Source organism: Dasypus novemcinctus, chromosome 13 (genome assembly GCF_030445035.2).
Source record: "Dasypus novemcinctus isolate mDasNov1 chromosome 13, mDasNov1.1.hap2, whole genome shotgun sequence".
NCBI lineage: Eukaryota > Metazoa > Chordata > Mammalia > Cingulata > Dasypodidae > Dasypus > Dasypus novemcinctus.
In genome coordinates, this window is record NC_080685.1 from 57758352 (window position 1) to 57785083 (window position 26732).

The 26732-nt window shown below is 34.3% G+C and overlaps 2 protein-coding genes across 6 annotated transcripts in view; one reads left to right on the forward strand and one right to left on the reverse strand.

Annotated features, from left to right (window-relative positions):
- The window catches only part of RALGPS2 (Ral GEF with PH domain and SH3 binding motif 2), a 219544-nt gene that overhangs the window by 137891 nt on the left and 54921 nt on the right, over positions 1-26732 (forward strand). The gene's annotated exons all lie outside the window — the stretch shown is intronic.
- ANGPTL1 (angiopoietin like 1) lies at positions 1233-25407 on the reverse strand. 2 transcript variants are annotated; one of them, XM_004478223.5, is made up of 5 exons: positions 24937-25407; positions 19342-20190; positions 7081-7274; positions 5688-5958; positions 1233-2811 (listed from the first exon to the last, which is right to left on the reverse strand). In XM_004478223.5, exons 2-5 carry the CDS (start codon positions 20162-20164, stop codon positions 2624-2626), a joined length of 1476 nt encoding a protein of 491 aa, XP_004478280.1. In that variant the 5' UTR covers positions 20165-20190; positions 24937-25407; the 3' UTR covers positions 1233-2623. The 2 variants fall into 2 exon arrangements, with proteins under 2 accessions (XP_004478280.1, XP_058130784.1); XM_058274801.2 differs by lacking the exon at positions 1233-2811 and adding an exon at positions 4841-4935 and having other exon boundaries at positions 24937-25287.

Here is a 26732-nt window from a genome sequence, read left to right on the forward strand (position 1 = left end):
GACCTGAGGATAAATTTATTCTTAGATATTCCTTAATTTCAAGGTACTGCCTCTTTGAGGCATCATCCAAATTATCAAGTTTTAAAAATCTGTTTCAGAGAGACCAAGTGTCCTAGGCATTAAAGGCCTCCCATTGAGTACAAAATAGGGTCTAAATCCTCTTTATGATAAGCTTCAATGCATGCATTAAAAATATGTAAACGTAAAGAATCATACAGCAAAGTAAATAGCTATTGGACCTTACCTGCTGCACAAGTGACCTACTCGAATCTCACAGGACTCTCAGTAGGCTATAACTACTCATGCCTTAAGTTTTTATTTTTTTTAAATGTTTATGGCCCCCTCTTAACTACCTGTCATAACAGCTGACAGCTCTGTTAGGTTTGCATTGAAATAGCATGGATCAATATGGTTTTGTGTTTGAAAATCTGAATATTTATTGATCACCTACTTTGTGCAAGACATCATCCCAGGTATGATGGATGAGTAGTAACAATAATAGTGGTAGCTAAAATCTAGTCAATACTTATTAGTGTCAGGCATATTCTAAATACTTTGCATATATTATCTCATTCGATCTTGACAATAACCATCTGAGCTAGGTACTATTACTATTTCCATTTTATAGACAAGGAAACTGAGATGGGAGTATACAAGTTGGCTAAGATAACACAGCTAGTAATTAGCCACAAATGCAGGCAATTCTGCATATGGAGCCTACACTCAGTCATCATAATATTACCTCTTATTCCCTATTCTCAAGGAATTCAGTTGCCCAAGTTGTTTTTAAATTCTCCAAAAACTCCCAGGCAGAACTATATCAGCCCTGTGAAGGAGAGTAGAATGGGCTCAGTGGCCAAGGCAGTTTAGCATTCAACCCAGTTTTCTGATTTGTATGTTGACTTCCACATTATTCTAGTTTTAATAATATTCTTGTCCTGTGAAAATTCTGTAAGACTCGTTTTTGATAGGGTTTTGAATATTTCAAGTGTAATTCTTCAATAAATGGAATTCCCTGATAAAGCTGTACTTAATTTACTTAATTACTTAATTTACTTAATTTACTTGATTAAGATTTGATATAACAATTAGATAACTAATTCCTCCCAGGAATCTTGCAGCAAATTTTTTGTCCAGGGGTAGAGAAACACTTCAAAACCTTTTTAAAATGACTGACCATAGGGTGAAACAAAGAATTAAAGCCATAATTAGCTTTTGGTGTTGTCGTAACTTTTTCACAACAAGTTTTATTTTGAGATCTAGCACATGAAAAACATTTTGTCAGGTAGGGCTTGAGTATTCAATGATTATCTTCATCTCAAACCACTCTTATAGACAGTTTGCCTCACACTCTTCATCTCATTAGCTTTTCTTTTTGCTTGAGCGAAAGTCCCAGGAGATGTCACCAAACTTTTTTAGCTTAATAAGTGAATTCATATATGAATTAAGAAATGACTGTGTTGCTGGAAGGTAATTGTTATAGATGGTTCCAAGAAAGTTGTTGATTGCAAAAATGAGTCAAAGACAATTTGAGGCAAAGCATTAATCACATACACTGTAAAATGGAATTAGCAGTTTAGACTGGTCAAACTGCCGTGGATTATGTTCTTAAACTGCTGAATCCCAGGTTGGGGAAACATCTGACAATTCCTGAAGTTGTTTTTAGTCCCATCTCTGAGTATGTGGTAATTCTTATAAAGTTGTTGAAGGTTTCTATCTTGACTAGACTAGAGGTGTTTTTTTTTCTTTCAGATAATAAAGACCAGTAAATTAGGGGGGAAAAGTATTAATAAATACAAGCTTCAAATTATAATTCAGATAGGTAAAATCATTGACTCTATAAATATTCTCCTTTTTTTTGTAATATCAGTATTTTGCCAATTTTATGACTTACATGAAAAGCATTGCAGGAAATTTTGGTGTTCAGCATACCAAATGAAGATAATCATGTCTATTCCTGTTTTTATAAGTATACATTTTAAATAATGTATGCATTATTTTTGTATTTTTGTAATTTTTAAAAATGATATGGTTAATACTTTGAGTTACTTATTAACTCTTGGCAAAATCAACATAGAATATATTTCCTATTCACATTTAACAACGTCATGTGAAAGGTGCAAATTCTATTTGAAATAATTTTTATTCAGCACAACATTTTCTGTAGGTAAATTAGAGATTGATATCTAATTTCCTGTCTGATTTTATAAATAAAATGCATTACTTGGTTGAAATTTTAAAATTATTTTTCCATGGGAAATTAGAGCAATCTTACAAAGTTTTTAAATAAATTGTTAAGTATCTTGAACATGTATTCAATTTTGATTTAAAATAAGGCTAAGGTTTGTTTTACATTGTAACAAATATTTACATTTTAGAAAACAAACTTTGCCTTTATTTAGTCTATATAATTTTAAAAATAACTAGGATGTTAATACAAATAATCTAAATATTGAAGGAAGATGAAACTTCATAGACCCCCTTTTATAGTTACAGTAAAATTCATTTTTAAAACTATATCTGTAGAAGTAAATTGTACAAAATAATGTACATGTAAAATTTACATTTTTAGAAACAGGAAAATACAGAGTCCTATGTCATTTAATTTGGAGATTCTCTGACTTCAGTCAATAGGCTTGATCATCATCTGAACTGCCCTCAAGGAATATGATCCACCTCTGTATTCAGCCCAAAAAATTCCATCTTGGTGCTTGCTTCTGTAATGGCCTCCTCTGTACCATACTCCATTTAGGTTCGAATGTGCACAGGCATTGTACCACCAGCCTCCTTTATGAAAGTGGGCGCAGTTTCCTTTGAGGATAAAAAAAAAAGATATCAATGTGTAAGTTTCTTTTAAGTGTGGTGTTCTGCCACCATCAAAAACTTATTCTGTATAATCTAATCAGAGCTTCTCTTGGTAATTTCTTTGTTTATTCTGTTGTTGCTGTTGAAGTTTCAACTACTTGAAAGACCACTTTGAAATGCTGTTTTGTTTTTTTTTTAATCTTGCCCTTTGCTTGCTTAATGTGCACTTTTTTTTTTTTTTTTTTTTTTTTTGAGGTACCAGGGTCCAGGAATTGAACCCAGGACCTTGTGTGTGGGAAGCCGGCACTCAACAACTGAGCCACATTGGCTTCCCTCAGTTAGTTTTTTCATTTGTTGTTGTTTTTTTTGTTTGTTGTTTTTTTTTTTTTTTAAGCAGGCACTGGGAACTGAACCCAGGACCTTCCATGTGGGAAGCAGGAGCTCAACCAATTTGAGCCAAGACCACTCCCCAATACGGACTTTTTATTTTTTTATTTTATGTCCTTTTTAACCTGTATAGCCCTATAGTTATTAAAGAAATTGAATTGTAGTTTAAAACCTTCCCACAAAACAAAAACAAAAATAAAAATTCTAGGCCCAGATGGCTTCATTTACATGATAAAGGGCATCTACAATATACGTATAACTAACATAATACTTAATGAAATGTACAAAAGCGAGTATAATGTACAATAAGTGAGTTAAGTAAGACTTCAGGATGCCACATCAATATACAAAACGATGGCAATATACAAAGCAATTACTGTATACTAGCAGAATTTGTTCAATTAGATGTTGGAATAAAAATGCCATTTACATTAGTAACAAATATACAAAATCATAGGAATAAATAAATCAAAATATGTGAATCCTGTACTCTGAAAAATATTAAACATCACAGAAAATTAAAGACATAAGTGCGGAAATAAAATTCTCATATATCATACTAAATTGTTTGGATTCCATTCCTCCCTCCAAATGATCTGAAGTTTCAACACATTCCGTATCAAAAGCTCATAAAACTTTTCTGTAGATATTAAGATGATTTTGCAACGCTATGGAAATGTAAAGAACCTTGATAGCCAAAATTATTTTGTAAAAGAAGATCAAGGTTGAAGTATTCATATTAAATCCAAAATTCATATTAGAATACATTAAACAGGACCTTTCAACAGTCAACCCTCCCAGAGCTTGCTTCAGCAACAGAACTGCCTTTCAGTTGAGCTGAGAAAGGCACACCTTTCCCAGAGGTCACACCTCTCACCAGATCAGCTGATATCCAGTGACGTGTTGAAGTAGAAGTAAAAGGGTTGAATCTCTGAAGGACCATTCTAGTGCCAAAGTTTCATATAGAGTTGGCCACGGCTGTTGTTGGGTCTGCAGTGCAGAGTGATTTTCTCTACCACATGCTTCTGCTTCCTTCTACAGGTTGTCATTCTAAGAGTATATTAGACATTATGCTTGCTAAGGTTCATCTCAGAATTTTGCTTTTCATAGACTACAACCCCTAAATGTTCCAGATGTCAGTAATTGGACAAAGACATTTTAAGCAGCTATTATAATAATGCTCCATGGGGGAAACAAAAGCACTCTTGAAATGGATGGAAAGTTAAATGTTTTCAGGGGAGCAGTAGAGTCTGAGAAAAGAAAGGGGGCTGCCAGCAAAGTTTGGAGAACTGTCTCTGAGAAAGTTTCGTTTGTGAGGCTCTTAGCGTCCTGGCTGGAACCTCTGTCACATTGATCTGGTCCTTGTTGCAGTATACTTCCCCAATACAAACTTTTTAAAACATGGATTTAATTTTCTAATTGCAGAGTAAATAAAATGCAAGTAGTATTTTATGTGGAAAGGATTTGATGGAAAGATACGGAGTTGCTAAGGAAGACGGTAAAGTTTGAGGAAAATTGAATTTTCAAAATAAGATAATAAAAATTAATAGAAAATAAAATAGTACTACCAGTAGTCAACTGGACTTTTGTAAATAATGCATATGTTGTATATGACTTCTTCTTTTCCTCTTTTGCCATTATGAAATAAGTTAAAATACAGACCTATGTGCATCTTATCAAGATACTACTGAACAGAAAAATAAATCATTGTGGGGGAGGTATCTCTTTATAAGGGCCAGAAACCTGGGAGGAAAAAAAACAAAAGTAAATGAAAATTACATTAAAAATTGTATTATGTGGATGGCCTAATTGATCTTTTCTAATGAAAAAAAGCCTAATTAAATCAAGCTTTTTTTTTTGCTGTTCCTATACCCCATACTCGGTCATTTCCTTCTACCAAGAAATGCTCTTACCCTATATATATCCAAGTGGCTTGCTCTCTCACTCCCTTCAGTTCTTTATTCAAATGTTACCTTCTCATAATAGCCTGTCCTTGCCACCTCAGCACCCACCCTATCCACCCCATCACTCATCATTTCTTATTCCTTTATTCATTTCATTGCTCTTGGAGTACTTACTACCACCTGACAAATCATTTTATACCCTCCACTTAGAGTAGTAAGCTCTAAAAAGGCAGGAACTTTGTTCACTGCTGTTAGCTATCCCCAGAATCTTCAACAGTGCCTGGTACATGAAAGGTATCCAATTAGTATTTGTTATGAATTTTAGGCTGTTCAGTGTTCTATTTCTAGATATATGTGTCCTTTGTTTTTGTTTTGTTTTTTTCTCCCAAGTTTGAACAACAGAACCTTGTTCTTGACAGATTTCTTACTGTAGGATTACATTATGGAAAAGATCCTAAAAGCTATTCTTTTTAACTGGTTAAATTCCCTTTGCCTGGGTCCTGGCCTTTGTAAAAAGATTTATTAGTAGCACATACTTTAATAATAAGTGACGATTCTACAAAGAGCATCCATCAGTTTTTTCTCACTTACCTGTATACATATCTTTATCTCTGTCCAGCGTTGTGAATTGTTTACCATTATGCCACATCATAGAATCCCCTGCATTCCCCTGGTAAGTTCCCAGGCGCAGTCTATAGAATTCACTTTCAGGTTCCAGACGAAAGCTGCTATATTCTGCATAGACTTTTTTATCACTCCAATCTTCTAATTCAATTAGCAACTTATAATTATCTTGATTGCTAAGCAGATAGATATTTTCCAGTCCAAGCCAGTATTCTCCATCAATGTTTCCAAACCCTTTCTATTAATAAACAAAGAGCATGGGTATGTAAATAAATATAGCTGTATTAAATATTTTATAGATAAATTTTAAACATTTGACAGCAAATAAATATATTGGCCATTTCATTCCATTCCATTTTAGTTGATGGACCATTTTGTTTTCTGTTGTTATGTCAAGAGAATTATTAATTCTCTTGATTGTTAATATTAATTATTTCTGCAATTAACTTCAAAACCTACAAATAAAATAAAGGCAAAATAGAATGAAATTCACTCAAAGCTACTAAAAACATTAATCCTTAAAAAGAGTTCCTGTCTTTCATACAGAGAGCCAAAATTTTTTGTCTAAAAGTATGTGGTTATGGTCCCTACTATGTCAAACAAAAATGATACTCATTCAAAAACAATATTTTTTGACAGTTTCTCTTCTTTAACTCTATTAGAAGTAAAAAATAGTAAATATAAAAAGATAAAATAGTAATTTTCAAATTTCTCCTTGGAAAAATTAATATTTGAAAAAATAAATATTTCAATAAGTAAATGACAGTGCAGGTATATAGCAAAATATAAAATTTGGTAAACCAGACCTTAACATTCTCTCAAATGTCAAAAGGCTCTGTTGGAGTGTTTTTCCCTACTTTCATTTGTGCTAGTGACTTTTAATTAGAAAGTTATACAATTCTGATAAGGACATACTAATGTCCCATTTTTAGCTGCCAGTAAAATTTCAGCACCAGTGCCTAGTCATAAACTTAAAAGTGGCATGATTATCAGAGCTAGTAAAGAAAGGAGTCATTTTTTTGAAGGCCTATACTTTATATTATTACTTAAATATACTTGATGGTGAGTACAAATATGGTCATAAAAAAGCAGTTGTAGTCTTTGCAAGATACATGTATTAGTGATTCAAATTGAAAGGGAGCATTTTAAATTACTTCTTCATTTTCCTTTTTAAATTTAAATTTCGACTTTAAAACCAGAGGTGAAAATCATATTTTTTGGCAAATATAGATAAGGAAAAATATATGGATAGTTTTTTGTGTGTTTTTTTTTAAACTCTGTATCTTGTTCATTGCACAGAATGACCGCTATTGTGAGAGCTGCTTTGTTCTACCTCCCCAGCTCTGAATCTCTGATTTACCTTATAATTTTCCCAATTTCTGAAGAAGTTGACAGAACCGTCTGCTCTTTTCTGAATAACAGTCCAACCCCCAGGGTCCAAACTGTTCTCACACCATAGCTGAATTGGTCCATTGCTGTTTTCAGGTTTGATCATATAAATCCCACTGACTGAATACCCAGCTTCTTTGGCTTGTTGACAGTCTTTGAATGGTCCTGTAGTTTAAATATCATTGATAACAAGGAAACAATATAAGAAGAGCAATATTAAAACAGTTTTTAATCAAGATTCTTACCTTTTTATCTTTCTTAACAGTTTGCCGTTTTTGTTTATTGTTTAAACAACACTATAGAAATTAAATTGAATATTAACTTGTTTCACTTTCCACTGTCCTTTTAATTCTTTGTCCATGTATGTGCATTTTTATATTGTTAAAATCATAACAAACATAGAAAATTAGATTTTCTTTAATTAGAGAGGTTGTGGGTTTGCAGGACAATTATGCATAAAATACAGGATTCCCACCAACACTTTGCATTGGTATGGAACATTTGTTATCAGTAATAATTTCCTTATTTATTCTGCATAATGACCCTGTGATGCTTCCCAGTTGGATGGAATGGTTCACTAACTAGTCCAAAGCCATGTATCTTAGAAAGTAGTAAACTCTAGATTTAAACCCTGTTCTTTCTAATCCCTGGGGCCCATGACCTGAGCTGCTATGCTACATTTGCCCCCATGTTATTTCATAGTTTTATATATTCTCTATTTTTTTAACCCACTAATAAGTTCTTCCAGAATATTTTGGTAAGCAATTTGTATAGTATGTGACTCTTGAACTTGTGATTTCTACATTTTTGGGTGTAAAGAAAGATTAGCTTCTAGTTTTACTGAACATTTCTCAGTATCACCCATTTCTAGTGTTTTGAGCCATTTTTAAAATCAGTACAAAAAATATTAAGTGATTCAGAAATAGGAATTATCCTAGAGATCTGTTTTTTAAAGTGTGGAAATTCCAGTTGTCAGATTTTATATTTTACTAGAAATTCTAAAATCTTGACATGTATAATTTTTAGAAAGTATGTAACAATAGAGAGTGTATTCAAGTTAAATTCTTAGGAGAAAATCTCTAATAATAATGGGATTGTTGAAATTTTGAGAAATATATTATCTGTACTGTGCCAAGAATATACAGGGTCCCTTTGGGGTCCTTACTGTCAATAGTCAGAATTCATTTCGTTACAGAACTATATCATTAGAAGGGGTTCTTGGAGACTTTGAGCTCTTCTAGATTGCCTTGAGGTCAGACACGATTTTTGTTTTGTTTTCTGACACCATGTCACCAGTATCTTAACCGTGAGAAATTTGTGTCGATGTAGGAAGGCAGTGCAGTAAGATCAAAGGCAGAGAGCGTGAGGAAGCCAGCCAGATTGTTGAGGCAGAAGTTGCTGTTGAGAAGGAAGGTAAATTTGAATTGAAAAGATGGACCAGATAATCAGGCCTTGAGTACCTATGAATTTGGTAAGATAAATAGGTTCTTTTGTATTTATTTTTCTGCTTTTTACATGTGGATTTTCCCCCGATTTATAGAGGTATAATTGATGTTTAATAAACTATATATATTTAAAGTGAACAATTGATGAGTTTTGTCGGATGCATCTATGAAAGTGTCACTACAGTCAAGATAATGAACATGTTGATCAGCACCGCAAGTTTCCTTATTCTTCTTTGTAATCCTTCCCAATCACCCACCCCCATGTCCAGACAACCACTGATCTGCATTATGTCGCTGTAGATCCGTTTGCATTCTCTGGAATTTTATATGAATAAAATCACAGGATATACTCTTTTTTTTTTTTTAATCTGTCTTGTTTGAGTATATAGGAGTAACTCATTATGATTTTAATTTCCCTGAAGACTGCTGCATTAGTATCTAGGACTGCTCTAACAAATTACTGCAAACGCAGTGGTTTAAAACAACAGAAATTTGTTCTTTCACAGTTCTGCGAGCCAGAGATCTGAAATGACGGTGTTAATAGGACTGCGCTTCCTCGGAAGGGTCTGTGGGAGAATTCTTTCTTGCTTCTTCCAGTTTCTGGTGGCTCCAGGCATTCCTTGGCTTCTAGCTGCCTAACTCCAATCTCTGCCTCCACCTTCACATGTGTTTCTCTTCTGTGTGTCTTTTCTTCTTTTGTCTCTAATAAGGACACTTGCCACTGGATTTAGGGGCCACCTGAATAATTCAATATGATCTCATCTCAGGATCTTCAACTTAAATTATATCTGCAAAGATCCTTTCCAAACAAGATCATGTTCACAGATTCTGGGGCATGGACATGTCTTTTGGGATGTCATTATTCAGCCCACTACAATTAACTGCTGTTGAACATCTTTTATGTAGTTACTTGATGCCAATATATCTTCTTTGAAGTGTCTTTTCAAATATTTTATCCCCCTTTTTAAAAGAAATTAGGCTGTTTTTCTTATAATTGAGTTGTAAGAGTTCTTGATATAGTCTAGATAAAAGTACCTTAACTTTAAGTGTCTTGCTAGAGTGGCTTGTCTTTTCATTTTCATAATGGAGTTGTTATTTTTTCTTTTAATATCTGTTTTTTGTATGCTATTTAAGATTGTTGCCAAACCCAAGGTCGCTAAGATTTCTGCTAATGTTTTCTTCTAAATGTTTTATATTTTTAACTTTTTCATTCAAGTCTTGATCCATTCTAAGTTAATTTTTGTATAGTGTGAGATAAGGGTAAAGGTTCATTTTATTGCATGTGACTCCATTATTTTCAGCATCATTTATTGAAAACAAATTATTCTTTCCCCCTTGAATGGATTTTGTACCTTTGTTGAAAATGAATTATATGTGTGTGTGAGTTCGTTTTTGGACTTACTGTTCTATTCCATTAATCTGTCTGTCTCTATGCTAGTACCACACTATCTTTATTACTGTATCTTTAGAAGTTGAGAAATCAGGTTGTGCCAGTCCAATATAACTGTTCATTTTCAAAATTATTTTGGTTACTCTCAGTCCTTTGCATTGCCATATAAATTTAATAATCAGCTTGGAAAGTTCTACCAAAAAAAAAAAAGTGTGCCTCTCCGATTTTGTTTGGAATTGCATTGAATCCATAGATCAATTTGGGGAGAATAAACACCTTAATGTGTGTCTTCTGACCCACTGCTTTCATTTCCTGGGCTGCTCAAGCAAATACCATTAAATAGGTCAGGTTAAACAATGGAAATTTATTCATTCACAGTTTTGAGGCTAAAGGAAAGTCCCAATCAAAGCATCATCAAGGTGATGCTTTCTTTCCAAAGACTGGTGTTGTGGGGCTGGCTCACTGTGATCCTTGATCCTTAGCATGGCACATGGCAAGGCACATGGCAACATCTCCTGGCCTCTTCATTCTCTTCCAGGCTCTGTTGAATTTCCACTTCTTGCTTCTGTAGCTTTCTTTCCTTCTGTCTGAATTTCACTTCAGTTTATAAAGGACTCCAGTAGTAGGATTAAGACCCTTCCTGATTGATGTGGGCCACACCTTCTTCACTGAAGTAACTTTATCAAAAGATTCTACTTAGAATGAGTTTGCACCCACAGGGATGGATTAGATCTAAGTACATGTTTTCAGGGGTACATACAGCTTCAAACCATCATATCCACGAACATGGTATATCTCTCCATCTATTTAGGTCTTTATCACGTCTTTTTTGATACTATTATAATTGGGGTTTTTTAAATTTTAGTACCTGATTGGTCTTTGCTAGTATATAGAGATATTACAGATATTTGTGTATTTACCTTGTATCCTGCAGTCTTGCTAAACTCACTTAGCAGTTATAATAACTACTTTGTAAAGTTTTAATGATTTTCGACATAGTCATGTATATCATCTGGAAAGAAGACAGTTTTACCTTTTTTTTTTTTCCTAGTCTTAATACCTTTCATTCCTTTTTCTTGCCTTACTGTGCTGTCTGGAATCCAGTTCATTTGAACTGAACTGGTGTAAGCAGACATCCTTGCATTGTTCCTGATCTTAAGGGGAAAGCATTCAGTCTTTAATCATTCAATATGTTAGCTCTGGTTTTTCATAAATGCCCATCATAAGATGGAGGAAGTTCCTTTGTAATTCTAGCTTGCTGGGAAATTTTAGCGTGAATGGATTTTGGATTTTGTCAAAAGCTTTTGCTGTGTGTGCTGATAGGACCACATGCTTTATCTTTTTTCTTTTGTTAATATGGTGACTTAAATTGATTGTATTAAAAGCCAACTTGGTCATGGTATATTATCCTTTTTACATACTGCTGGATTCAGTTTGCTAAAATTTTATACCATGTTCAAGAGGATATTGGTTAGTCTGTAGAAATCCATAAATAGATTCTTAATTTATCAGACTGGCCATAAAATACTAATAAATCACATTTCACTTAAATCCAGTGTAAATTATCATTTTTATATTGTCTACTTTCTGTTATCAGATTTAAATGACAAAGTTTTTAGAGGCCTAAGCACAATATTTATTAGGTTGTCATCATTAGTAACTGTTAGTTACCTTATTTTTTCTGTCATTGCTGCTCTTGACACATAGTAGTAGCTTGAGAATGTATACATATTTAGTTAATAAATTTAATATGGTTTATCAAAGATAAATGTATAGCCATTTCTACTGTAGTGAAATAAAATGTTCCTGAAAAACCTCATGTTTTGCAAAATCAGGCACTGAAAATAACAGCTGCTTTTATCTATTATCATATGTTGTGTTTAGCTGCTGTTACTTGTGGCACAAAACATTAATATGCTTGGAAAAATCTCATATGAGCCAATATGAACTCTTTGCATTACTTATATCATTCCCAATTATATATGAACTACTTTATATTACAGAAACATGCATTATAACCCAGTCAGAAAAGAATAGAGAGGCTGTATTTCAGATAGAGTGAATTTTGTAGAAATTTAACTTCATATGTGGGAGTGAGATGAAATGAAAAGTGAAGTATGACTCCCAGGTCCATACTTAGATTCATTTGTTTACTTTCAGGAGTCGCCATGGCAAGGGTAGTATCTTGGTTGTATGTCCCTACATACAAAGGTAGTATCTTGGTTGTATGTCCCTAGTTTGAGCCTACATGGACACTCAGATATTTGCTGGACAGAATGATTCATGGTAGCCACAGTAGCTTCCAGAATTTCCTCCATTCTACATAATTCTTTCAAGAAATGTCTTTCCTGTATTTACTATAAGCTAGAAAACATTTTAGGCTCAAGGGTTAGACAGTCAACCTAACGGTCAAATGGGAGGTAGAGGGAATGGCATCCAAAGAGATCACTGCACCCTAATATTATAAGTACTTTAATGGAGGAGTTATACAGGGCACTTGGGAACACATAGAAGAAATAGCCAAGATTTGCAGGAAAGATAGGGCTAATCAGATTCTACAAACATCTGAACTGAGTTTCTTGTTGTTATTTTTTTTTTTAAAGAAGCTTTAGATTACATAAATGTTACATAAAAAATATAGGGGGTTCCTGTATGCCCCACTCACGTCCCTCCCACTCTGTTCCACATTAATAACATCTTTCAATAGTGTGGTACATTTGCTACAATTGATGAACTGAGTTTTGAAAGTTGAGTAGGAGTTAGGCTATTGAGAGTAGGGAGTTTGTTCAAGGCTACATGGGTAGCCTATGCAGGGGCATAGAAACAGAAGAGAATGTTTTAAGGAGTTATGGGTTTAGCATACTTAATATGTAAATGTAGAGTTGGAGCCCTGAATGCCTTGGTTTGAAAGTACAGTCATTATGGTTAGGCAGATAGTTTCCTAAGGTAGTCAAGGAAGGATCGTGTTTCAGCTTGCTAAAAGCTGTTGGGTGCAATATACCAGACATGGGTTGGCTTTCTATACAATGGGAATTTTATTAGGTTAAAAGCTTACAGTTCTGAGGCCATGAAGGCATCCAAATCAAGGGATCATCAGAGATGCAGCTGTGGGCATTCAGAAACATGGCGGCATCTGCTCGTTTCTACCTCTCCTCTGGGCCTTGTTGTCTTCGTCGTCAGGCTGCTCCCATCTGTGGCTTTTCTCTCTCCCGAATTTGTTGATTGTAACTTCTGGGGGCTTCTGTCTGTGGCTGCAGCCTTCTTTCTGTGTCCGCAGCATTTTTCCCTCCTTTTATGAATGATTCCAGTAAGAGTTTTAAGACCCACCCTGGGCCATGCCCTATTGAAGTGATCTAGTCAAAAGGAATGTCCCTTAACTAAATCAAAAGGTCCTATCTGCAGTAAGTTTACATGCACACAAATAGGTTAACTTTGGCTTTAATAAGATTTTCTGAGGCCCATGAAAACGTCAAACCGCCAGAGATAGGATATTCGAGGAGCATTGCTATTAATCTAAACCTATTAGTATGGTAGTTAAGACACATATGAAGAAGAATTTTTGTTACAGTACACGTAATTCTTTTATTTCAGAAATTTGCATATGCCATGAATGTCACTTTTATAAATGTGTTTTGTACACTTGTTTGAACATAGTTTTGGCAGTTTACATTTTGTATTTATATATTCAAAAGTTGAGCTTTCATTAGCTTATTTGAATTGCTTTCAAATATGCTGAAACATAGTTTTGAATGTTGACGGATTATTTGAAAATATCATTTGTTCCATAGAGGGAGTTCATTCTCTGTAATTTAAAAGTATTCCACTGAAATCACTGCATCTAAAAAATTTGCTCATAGGAAATATAATTTCAAAAATGTAAATATTTGGTGTTTTAAAACAAGTTTACACACTAAAAAGCATTTTTAGTTTCTAATGACTATGGGTTTTTTGGTTGTTTTGTTTTTTTAACTTTTTAAGCTTACTTTTTATGTCCCATATTCTACATCTGTTTTGGCAAGGCAGGGCACATACAAGGAAGGACACAAATGTTGTAATTACCATACCATACCAGATCATACACTTTTACATGTGTCACCTTATCTTATAATCATAGCAATCTCTTTTACAAAAGAGGCAGTTGGGCCTCAGAAAAGCGTTGCCAGAATCCAGGTTTCCTCATATTCAGATCTGTGCTCTAACATACTTGGAAGAAACTTTCAATTCCATTCAGCTCAAGTAATGAACTTATTTTTATAAATATACCAAATTTAAAGGAGTAATGTTTCCTTTTATGAAAGAATATCTGAAAAATGCAGCCAGTGAATAACATTAACAGTTAAAAATTTTATTGATGGCAGATTGCCAGGTGTGCACATTTTCTAACATTTTGTTTTTAGTGTTTTTAAGAAGGCAATGTTTCCTGAGATAATTTGTTTTAAAGTAACAGACTTATTTTGTTATTTGCTGTAAGTTCATTTTTGTTCTGTTGAAGCACATTCTTACCAGGTGTGCACATTTTCAAACATTTTTTTTTAAGGTTTTAAGAGTGTTTCCTGAGATAATTTGCTTTAAACTAACAAACTTATTTTGTTATTTGCTGTAAGTTCATTCTTGTTCTGTTGAAGCGCATTCTTCTTGTAACTATTTTTAAAGAAAACATATAATTGCCTGTCATTTAAGCAGCTGTTCAAATGATACAAATTGTGTATTTCCACATTATGCATTTAGGGACTTTTTAATGGCCCTATACCCACATGTAGACTACAGTAATATGGATTTCTTGGTGCCAGAAGCATACTCTACCAGGTACCAGTGTAGCGATCCATCTTTGCCCTTTTGAGCTGGTAACCCAAACAGCTTTAGACATTTTTCCCAAAGAGAAAAATAATGTGAGTAAAGATTTTAACATATTCTGTAAAGAAAAGAACAAAGTCTGTTCATTATTTCTTGTAGTAATTTTTACTTGGTAAGAATCATAGAATATTAGAGCCAGAAAGAGATATTGAAATCATCCATTCCAGCCAGGCCTGTCATTTTGAAAATGAGAAAACAGAGAGACAAGGCAAACTGACTTCTCCAAGATCATATACAAAGATAATGGTAGAGCCAAGTTTTCTGTTTCTTATTTCTGTGTTCTTAGTGTACGAATGAACGTTCTTATGATGCAACCAATTATGTCCTTGGATTAGAGTCCAACATTTATGCTACTTATGCTTCCTTATAAATTTTATATATAGACTACTACACTGATAAATTATACACATTTCCTTCAACAAAAACTTATACAAAAACAGATTTTTTTTTAAGGATGTAAAAAATAAATCTAATGTTTAATAGTTTCTTTCTATACCCAATAGATGATTTTGTACCATCTTTCCTTTGGAAGTCAAAGGATGTGAGGATATTAATAATGGTAATAATTTACCTAATTTAATGGTACTCTGACTTGTTCCTACTGTGAACAATATCAGATGAGTCCATGACCATGTAATCTATCAAAGTACTTTCATGAAGGTCTTTAGAGTGACAATTTTAAGAAACTTCATCATAAAAATGTAATATTAAACCAGTTAACATTTATTTAGCATGTGCAAATCAGATATGATAGCTGTCTACCAGGGGTTTATAATCTAGTTGGAAGGAATTTTATTTAGATGTGTGTAAAAATGCTATATGTACATGTAAAAATAACCGATAATTCAACAGAATTTAAGAAATATTGTATATGTATGTTTATATTGGGGAACTGCTGAGCAGAAGTGTGATATGGTCAAAGTGGTAGTTAAGGAGAATGTTGGCAATGTAGACTATATTTGGATGGTGACAAAAATTACAGTTAGACCATTTGGCAGGCTTTTACTTAAAAGCCTTACTAAGTAAGTCTTAGTAAGAATTAACATTTGAGTGCTAACCTTGTAGGTACTAATTTTTCCCCTCATTTTATAGATGAGAAAACCAAGGCACAGAGTAATTTTTCTAAGGTCACACAGCTAATAACCTAGGAAGTCTATCCTCTGCTGCAACAAACCATTTAGATCTAAGAGTTCTGGCTCTGAATAGAAATGAGGGGAAAATCTATGAGAGCCTAAAAAGGAAAATGAATAAAACTCGTTTTACTAGAGGTATGGATTGAGAAGGAAGTGCCAAAGATAAGCCAAGCCAATAAGGGCATGAGAGGTACCATAAATCAAAATAGAGAAATCAAAAGGGAATATTAACTCTTTGATTCACCTGTTTCACTTATGGAAATCCATCCTAAGTACATAATCATAGATAAACTTAAAGAAAATTTGTAAGAATGTTGACTACCATTTTTATGAGAGAATGAATGACATGAAGCTTTTACCAAAATGTTAATTTCTGAGTGTTCAGATATTCACTGAGTCTTTTAAAAAAGTTTATTGGTGTTTCCTAGATTTTATTCAATAAATACATATTACTTTGTAACATAATTATTTCTAAAAGGAGAATGCTTAGTGGCAGTGCTTGAAAATGTGTTCATCAATTGCAGTGAATGTACCACACTAATGAAAGAAGTTGTCAATGTGGGGAAAAGTGGGAGGTGTGGGGAGTGGGGCATATGGGAATCCCTTATTTTTTTTTAAGTAACATTTTATGTAATCTAAGTATCTTTTAAAAATAAATTGGGGTGAGGGGGTGGGGAGTATATGGGGACCTCATATTTTTTTAATGTAATATTTAAAAATAAAGACAAGAAAGAAAAAAAATAAGTATTTTTTTAAAATAGAAGGAGAATGCTGTTTTGGAAAACTATTGTTTTAAGGTTTAGATAGTAGTTCATTCATCCTCATTCCTCAGTATGCTGAGCACAGTATACCCAACCCAATACTGCCTGGATAGAAAAACGAAAAGACAGTTCACTGTCCTCCAGAAGTGTTCAGTCTAACAGGAGACAGATGGACTACAAAAAACTTAGGCATACTATTATATGGGAAACACGTTCAAGGTATAGTCAGCAGTTTGGGGAAACCCTCTAGGTGTGTTTGCTCAAATCTCGGAAGGCATACATTAAAGGTATTGTTTGAGTCTAAAATGCTAGGTAGACAGAGTAAGTGGAAAGAAGGCATTTCAGTGAAGGAAACAGCAGCATATAAGGTAATGGTAAAATATTCAGATGCAAACATCCAGCTTTGGTTTAGAATTAGGAGGGAGAGTTCTACTCAGGAGTCATCTGAGCTGTGGAGATATTTGAAGCCTTTAAGGAATATGAAACTTCTAAAATAGAATAGGTTGAAGAAAGCCTTTTGAAGACATAGGAGAAAGGAAAAGATACCTAGAGAAATAGGAAGAGTCTGATTATTGTAATGTAGAAGTCCAGGAAAGCAGAGATGTGAATGGTCATTGGTGTCTGATGCTGCAGAAAAAACAGTCATGTCGTGATGTATTTCTTTCTAGTCTTTGTTTGGGTTTTTCCCGTCCAGTCTAAGGAAGCATATCAGTTTGTAAAGGATTCAGGAGAATGGCTTATGAGAAAACGGATGTATCAAGGATAAAATATTCAGAAAAATAGCAGCGAGCATACTAAACTGAAACAAAAAATGTTGAGTCATTTTTGTATTCTGGGTACCTAGATTAGTGACTGATATTGAATGACTGAAGGAAGGAAGTAATGAAATTTAAGAAATAAAAGTAGGGTCTATTAGGATCAAGGTAGAGTTTTTATTTGTTTCTTTGCTTTTAATGATAGAGAAAACATTTATACTTTTTTTTTGTTTAAGGAACAAGTTGTAGTTTGTTTAGCCTTGGAAAATGGAGGGATACTGATTTCGTTTCTGGCTACTAAAACAAATACCGTACAATGGCTTAACAACAGGAATTTATTGGCTCATGGTTTCAGAGGCTGGAAGGTGTGCTTTCTTCCAGGGTTAGTATCTTCTGAATGGCCAGCAGTCTTTGGGGTTCCTTGGCATTTCTGTCACATGGCAGTGCACGTGGTGGGGCCTTCTCCTTTCTCTTCCATGTTCCATTGACTTCCAGTTTTGAGCTGCTCCACATGGCTTGTGTTTCTCTGTCCAGTTTCCTTTGCATATAACGACTTCAGCCATATTAGACTAAAACACCCACCCTCATTCAGTTTGGACACACCTTAACCAGTAACGTCTTCAAAGGGCCTGTTTACAAATGGGTTCACACCATAGGACCATGGCTGGGACCTGAACATGCCTTTTGTGATGACATTCAGTCTCCCCACATTCTGTACTCTGGACCCCAAAAGACATGTTCTTCCCACGTACAGAATACACTCATTCCATCACAACATCCCAAAAGCATTAAGCCATTTTAGAGCAATGCTAAGTACAAAGCCTCACCAAAATCAGTTATGGGTTTGGTCTGGGGGCAGACTATTGAAGATGGAATAATATCCCCCACAAAAGGCATGTTCAGGTCCCAACTCCTGGTCCTGTGGTGTGAACCTGTTTGTAAATAGTACCTTTGAAGACATGATTAGTTCAGGTGTGCCTAAACTGAATGAGGGTGAGTGTTTTAATCTAGTATGGCTGAATCCCTTATATGCTAATGAAATTGGACATGGAAAGAGAAGCCGTGGGGAACAGCCAGAACTCAATGGAGCCTGAAAGAGAAAGGAGAAGGCACCTCCGTGTGCATTGCCACATGACAGAGAAGCCAAGAAACCCCAAAGATGGCCAGTGAGCCAGAAGATACCCACTCCAGTAGGAAACAAGCCTTGTAGCCTCTGAAACTGTGAGCCAATACATTCTTATTGTTAAGTCAACCTATCATAAACTAAAACAGATACCTTTTCCTTTTAAGGCTGATGGCAAGAAGGCATAGGTTTAGTGTAGATGTTCTAGAGATAGGAAAGAAGGAAATCCAGGACCTAATTAGACTTAATCCTCAGTTACAGTAGTAGAGGAGTTCATCTGCTGAAAGTGGAGGTAAGGAGAATGTGTAATGATGGGCTTAAGGACAGTGAAAACAGATTTTCAGATGTTTCTTTTGAGGAGAAGGATACTGCGATTAGCAAGAAGTAAATAAAAGGATTGTTGAGCAGCGGTGAAGGCCTAACTGAAGGCAGATAGACAGTTATAGAGCAGTAATCCATAGGTTAGGAGTGGATCATGGGCTCACTCCTCTTTCACTGGTGGTAACTTAAGGTTGTAAGAATTTTTACAGGCAGTGTTACTTTTTTCACAGAATCTGCTAAGTTTTTATAACTAGAACTTTAGAGCTGGGAGAGGAGGTATTTAAATTCAATTCTGGATGGTATTAATAAAAAACAAGTAGAAATTTTAATGTTCTTGTATAATAATTTCACAAAAATGAAAGCAGACTTTATTATGTTTTCTTCATAAACCACAAAACATATTAACTTCATACTTCCATTTTTTAATAGTAAGGGGAGGGGGTAACGTACCTTCATTGATGAAAGTTACTGGAGGTATCTTGAAAGGGCTTTTGGTGGGAGAAGTTGCCAGATCAGGTAGTGGCATTAAACCTCTGGGATAACTTGGATCCCTCTGTATCTCATTACCTCCCAGTAGGCCAGGAGTGTACTGATGACTGTTAGGAATATGTTGTGGCACCACCTGGACGAGAGGAGGAGCCACATGGGTGTCTTGTCGGGAAAATATCCTCAAGCATTGTTCCTCCAAAAGTGTGATCATCACAGACTGGTTATTGACAAGATGAGTCAAGGAAGAATATTTTGCCTCTAGTTCCCTGTACCTTGTTGCCATCTTCAACATTTCTGTGGTGACATTAAGGATTTTGTTTTCCAACTGGGAAAGTTCAAGTGAATTATCCCTTTTACGTATAATCTCATGCAATAGTTGCATGTAGAGTTGAGTGACACGAGAGTTCATGTTACGGCTTTCTTTTCTCAGTAGCTTTACCTCATTGACAATATTTCCATCCACATCCACCACCAGTTGCAGGACATCTATCTCCCTCTTCTGCCTGGAGAGCACGTCCTTCAGGTTTTCAAGATCCATCCTGGTGATCATGTCTTTAATGGTGCCTGCATCTTGCCCTTTGGTGTTGACACAGATTGGCCCTGTTATTTTTTGTTCGGGTACCAGAAATGTGTATGCACATTTCTTTGCTTCCTCTTTACCATCTGCAGCACGAGGGTATCTCCTCTGGGTTATTTTTTTTACTTTGAGCTGTGCTCCTCTGCAATGTCCAGTGGTCATTATTAGGAAAAATAGCACACCTAGGATCCAGATAAAAGCCTTCATTTTGAAATAAGGTTGTACAGATATGTCTTTGGAAAAACAAATCGATGAAGAGAAAAGGTAAAAAGAGTTAATATTAATCTACTTTTAAAATCAGTAATATAAAAAATACCTAAGGGAAAAATATTTATTGGTATTAATAAACTGGGCCAGAATTAATTTTCTTAATTTCTTAAACTCAAGATTAAATTATCATGCTTTGGCATTTGCCTAAGGACAAGTTATCAGACAATAACTTTTCCAAATACCACCTTATTGTAATGCTTTTTGTTCCCCAGCTTATTGGGAGATGTTGGTGAGATCTCACGATGCAGAGGCACTCCACTAGGTGCTGCTGGGGCTCTTGTCACTTTATTAAGATACCTTATCTTATCTTTAAAGAGCTCACTGATTATCTTGAAACTGTGAAAATGGTACACAGTATTTCAAAGGCATTAATTAAAACATTTTTGCCTAAATAAACATTTTGCCTAAATAAAAAATTTTGCCTAAGCAACTTTTTACTAGTCAGTGTTTTATATTTATACTACGCAGTTTCAATTAGTTGGTCCTCTGTAATATTGTGGGGTGGTTGTTTTTTCAGTATAAAATTAAGGACACAAATTTGAAACCAGATGGATTTATCATCACATGTTTTTGTTTTGTTTGTAATAGCATCTCCTTTTGGGATTGCTGATAGGTATTAAAATGATAGAATGTTCACAGTCATTATTGTGGGTAAAATTGTGCTTCCTGAAACCATAATTTTGTGTGTGTGTGTGTATGCACGCGCTAAGCTCATATATGATTCAGTAGGTGTATGTAACAGATGTTCTACAAAACTGGATTTTAGTAAAGTGTTATAATTACTAAGGGAAGAACTATCTGCGACTGAAGATGAATGTTAAGAGTTGGAAAGTACCTTGGAGACCATCTCTTCAGTGACCTGTTTGCACTGATGAGCATAGCAGCCAAGGCCACACAAATAGGGTAGTAACAGAGCCAGGTCTATAACAGGTTCCTTGGCTCCTCGTTCACTGTTTATAGTAGTGACACACATTAGTTTCTCTAAAATGTGTGCTTGAAATATTTCAACCTTACTGTGGCAGATGGAAAATACTTGTCCTTTAATAATACAACTTCTTCTGAGGAAACGCTTGAACTAGTTCCAGGAGTCACAGCTTCCTCCTTTTTCTTAATCTCCCAAAAGTAGTGACAGTAGAATAGGTAAATTGTGTTCACTTCATCAGGTTCATTAGCAAGCTATTATCTGATGACCCACCTTCTCACTCTTATAATCTTGATTCTTATTTGCTATTTTTGAAGGCTAATAGTGGCTACCCTAAGAGCTTTTCAATCCAGTTTTCCACCCATGTTCTTGCTTTGTGATTTGAGAAGCCAGGCCTCTTGTTCTTTATGCTTGCTATTAACAATAAAAGTTAATACTTACTGGGTGCATGTTAAGCGCTAGGTACTGTTTTAAGCTCTTTACGTGTGTTAAATTATTTATTTCTCTCTATAACCCTATGAAGTAAATTATCTGTTATGAACCCCATTTTCAGATGATGAAAACTGGCATGCAGAAGTTAAGTACCTTGCCCAGAGTCAAACAGCTTCAAAGAGATGGAGCCAGAACTTGAACCCTGGTAGAAGATTCCAGAGTTATATTCTTAACTAACCACAACATCTTATGGCAACATACTCTAGCCTATTTCTATCCCAACACTGCAACAATCCTTTATATTTATGTAGTGCTTAACACTTTAACTGTGTGTTCACAGCAGCACTGTGTAGTAAATGTGGTACCATTTTGCAAATGAATAAAGTCCTGAAAAAGCTAAAACACTCAAATGAGATTCAGATTCTCTACTCCCAACTTTTCTAGACCTACGATTTTTACCTTAGTCATGTCACTACAGAGGAATCTTAAATTTGTGTTTCTTGTTTTTTGCTTCCTTTTGCAGATTTCTTTTACTTTACATTGACCCATTACTTGATAATGCAAAAGTATTTGTGGATCATTTTTTTTTAGAATTAATTTCCATTATTTTTACATCTCATGCTTCTCTGCTCTTATTCCTTTCCCTTCATACTTTTCTGTCAATTAACTCATTTTTACATATCTTAATTTGTGACTATGAGCCCTCCTATGAAATATGGACTTTTCCACTGTAGCCATGAAAATTACTATTTTCTAAAACCATGTCTCATTTTTTTATTTTCAAAGAAGTAGTGTTTTCAAAATCGTCTGGTATTTTGTTTTCATACTGTTCCTTCAGTAGAAAATTTAGACCTTAAGAGTCATCTATCTATTTTTTAATGGGGTGGGAGAGAGGACTTATACAAGAGTTACCTATACTGAAAACTGATAAGAGATTTCTTATTATATTTGTGGATTCATGGAATTTTGTTATGGTTTATTTTAAAAGTTAGGGACAGTAAAATAAAACATAAGCAGTCAGCTTCCTGGGTAGATGAACAGCATTTCTCTACGTAATTAACTTACCCAGCGCTAAACTCCACTCATTTCGCTTTAATAATAGAATGGAAGGAAATTCTTGGGTCATGAAATTATTCTGTTTAAGTAATATACTTTGAAGTATGCTACCAAAACAAGGAAAATTCAGAAAATACCATGAAACTTCAAAACAAATAGAATTTTATGAACAGCATTGATTGAATAGCTTGTATTAGTAACAGACAGATTTTTATAGAGCAACTAAGATTATGTCTATCCAGGACTGTTATTTTGACATTGGTCGGTGTTGTCATGGACAAACATAAATATCAAAATACTAATCTAAACTGCAATAGCAGTAGCTTCCTTTTGTATATTCTGCCTTGGCTTACTAAGGTTCCCTGTGGTTCCTATAAGACTAAATAAGATAAATCACTGTCTACCCTAAGAGAATCTGTCTAAAATGATATTTAAAGGAGGCAACTAAAAGTTGCTTATTTATTAATAAATACAATTCCCTTAGCCTTACAAAAATAATGACTTCATTGACACCTAAGGCAGAGCAAGGAGCCACATTTCTTAAGTAGTAGACGAGTTACATCATTTACTTTTCACTGAAAAACCATGAATCTCTTAAATCTTTAATTCAGGCCTTAAGGAGAGAGCTGGTTTTAAAAATGCATTTACTGTTACATTTTCTAAAAACATTCTCTTATTTAATATATTCCCATGTGTTTAGTTTTAAAAGTGAAAGATCCATAAATCTGTGTTACCTCATAAAACCTTTCTGTATATGTTAAAATTTTCCTAGGTCCCAAGAGAATGTTTTAAATTAGTTACAGTATGCTTAAGTTTAAATATACGTCTTAGCTTGGTTGTTTTTAGAGGAAAAAAAAAAGTCTTCTTTGCATTGGCTCAATTTTATTGGTACTGTTTCTCTTTATAGTTGCTACATTGTCTGTAGAGAAGAAATAAAAGTCAGGATTTACTTCCTTTCAGATGGTAAACTCATAGAGGCATTTAACTGGCTATGTCATTTACTAAAAACAGCATGAGGCAATGTACTTAAATTTACGAAGCATTGCTGTTGTATCTGATAGAGTTTCTAGATTGTGAAATATGTTCTGGGAAGAGACTTGAGAACAATTTCATCTTCTGGAGATATTTAAGGAGGGGATAAATAGTTACCTCTGTGATTTGGGCTTCAGATTAAATGCTTGCCTGACTTCATTAAGAACTGAGGCTTAACGAGGCCCTCCCCCTTACATAGCAAACAACAACAAAACAAGGATGCCAGTATTTCAGGTCTGGCATTGCATGGAAATTTTGTTAGGATTTTTTGTAAAATATATGGTTAACAGAGATCCTCCCAGTATTTAGTCCCTTTAGTAAGTTTTGAATCTTTGGAGGAAAGAATGTGAAAGCAAAGTTGAAAAATCTTAAGCATTATTTGCTTTTCTTACCATTAATATCTTTAATTTTCAAAAGGCCAAGGGATCCTCAAATCATAACCGATTTTAGGCAGTAAAGCTACTACTGGAAGCTAGTCGTTTTACTTATAATGATTTTAATTTACTACCATCACATTTATATTTTTTCCTTAAACCTAATCTATAAGAAGGTTTCAGTTGTTTTTTTCTTTTTTAAAGTTTGCTTTTCCAAGTAATTCCAGCTATAGCAATTTTTGTATTTGTTACCCAAATTAAATTGCTGTTAGATGTGAAACCTGGAAAATTATTTTAAATTTTGAATTGTTGCTTATCTTAAATCTTTAGAAGAATTTTCTGCCTAATAATATTTGGTTTTACTCTAATTAAGGTGGTAGTGTAAAGCCTTTCAGTTATTTTTATATCTTTGTGGTTGGTTTTGTAGCTGTATACTTTGAGAAATCCAAAAGTACATCTGAGTCTTTAGCATACATACTGTACCTACATGAAGAGAAGCTAATCATGTTTACAGCTATTTTCTTTAGTTTGTATCCCTTTGCTTTTAATTAAAGGGCTATAAATCAAATACACTTAATCTGTTACTGTTTAAAAAAATTTAGTACCACTAAAGCACTCTGAAACCCCACATTTATGCAGCAATCTATAATTATGTACACTACCACTTAAAGAACCCTCAAGTAATAGAAGCATTAGCTATCATGAAGTACTTAAATGACCAGTTTTAATAAAACTCCAAAATAAAAAATCTGCATCAGATGATATAAATTGCAGTATATTACAAAGTTCTCTAAACATTAAGCGATTCTGGTATTTCTACAAATATAAAAGAATTCTTCATGTTAACATACACAGTATTTTTTAAATAAAAAAATAAAAATACATTTAAGTACCTTTTTGTATCTGTTGATAAAGCGAATCCAGAAACTTGCTGCCTTTATTCTTGATTTTAAAAATCAATGGAGAAGTTTTTTCATCTGTGGCTTAATGACAACTGCATTTTTGTTTTGGACCGTTGAATCCAGGCTGTAATTATGAACTTCTTTTTCTTCTTACCCTACCAATCAATTGAATTTGACAAGCCACCTATGTAATTTTAAGTAATATAGTGGAAGTTCTGGTCTGAGGGCTGTCTTTAATCCAGCAGAGAAAGCATTGTGGCTTTGCTCAGTCTGCCACATGGAGAAATGCAGTTAACCAGCTGCAGCTGACCCAGATTGTATATACAATTCCCCGGGAATAGTGATTCCCTCTTTTTCAGTACACTCAAGTTCAGCCCACATATTACGTCACCAAAAAATTGCTGGAGACTGGGGGGAAAATCTCCTCCTTAGGATTTCCTCTCTGTATCCTTAAATAGGAGTGGGGGTGGTAGGATCAGCAGGAGGTTGAATAGCTACGAACAAGGAGAGATTGTGTGCAGGTTGAAGGAAGGGCACCATCTGGAAACAAACTGTCATAGTACAGCAGGCAATTATAAAACAAACGTTTTAGTCTGCTGGCCAGAGATCTTTTAAGTTGAATACTGAAAAATCGTACTGGACTTCACTTAGAAGTAGTTGCAGGCTGGTATGTTTGTTTTTTGTTACAGAGAACAAGAGTTAGGTTTTGTCTGGAGGCAGCCACCTAAATAACATATCTTTATAGCCTGGAATTTTTTAACATTTTACTAAGTTGCCATTTTACTTAAACTTGGTGTTTAAGCTACAAGTTTAGAAGGTCTTAAACTTATAAGAAACCTAATGTTTTTTATAATATGTTATCTTACTGTATAAAGCTTCTTAAAATAAAACTGCTTTTGTATATATAAATACCAAAAATAAGTAGAAATCTTATATATATAAGATCCTTTCAGAAACTAGTGCTTTTTAAACTTAAATTCTGGTGCTGTTACCTCTTACTTTTCTACAAAATGATCCCCTTTGTCCGAATATGATTATTCTTGTTATACTACTTGATATGGTATGGTTTAAAATCAACCATACCATAACTCTAAACAGAACTGGGGGTGGAGTTCTGACTCTACATTAGCTATGTGAACTTAAAGGAGTCACCTCACCTTTCTCTGGCCCAGTTTCTTCTACTATGAAATTTGGGTGCTGCAGAAGAAATTAATAATTGTTGAGTACTGGCTATGTTATTATATTACTATATGTGATATAATGTTTATTAAATGTCTAAATTACTTATTAAGTAGCTGAGGAAACAAACTCAGACATTTTAATATGACTGAGGTTATGTTAACTCATTAGCAGTGGGACTTGACTAAGTAGTGGAAAGTGGTATTTAAATCTAACTCCAAAATATTATGCCATTTATGTCTCATTGGAGTATATAATTGCTGAAAGCTATTTCTATATTAAACAGTTGGGTGTCTACTTCCCAAACTTACCATGTCCTTTCCCAATTGCATTACCTTGGCTTTTGCTGTTTTTCTTTCTGATATGCCCTACTATCAACATTTGTCTATCCACCCTCTTAAGTTCACACGTAATTTCTTTCTCTCTCAGAATCTTCAAGTCTTAATTGTTTCGTTGAATTCCTATAACATATGTAGTTATACCAGAATTGCAAATGCAAAGGCCTGCCTAAAACAATGAAGGGGGTAATGTAAATAAATGAAGTAAACCAGAAGTAAGATAGTGAGAAAAGTGAGAGTTCTGACAAACTGGCACACTTATGGTTAATT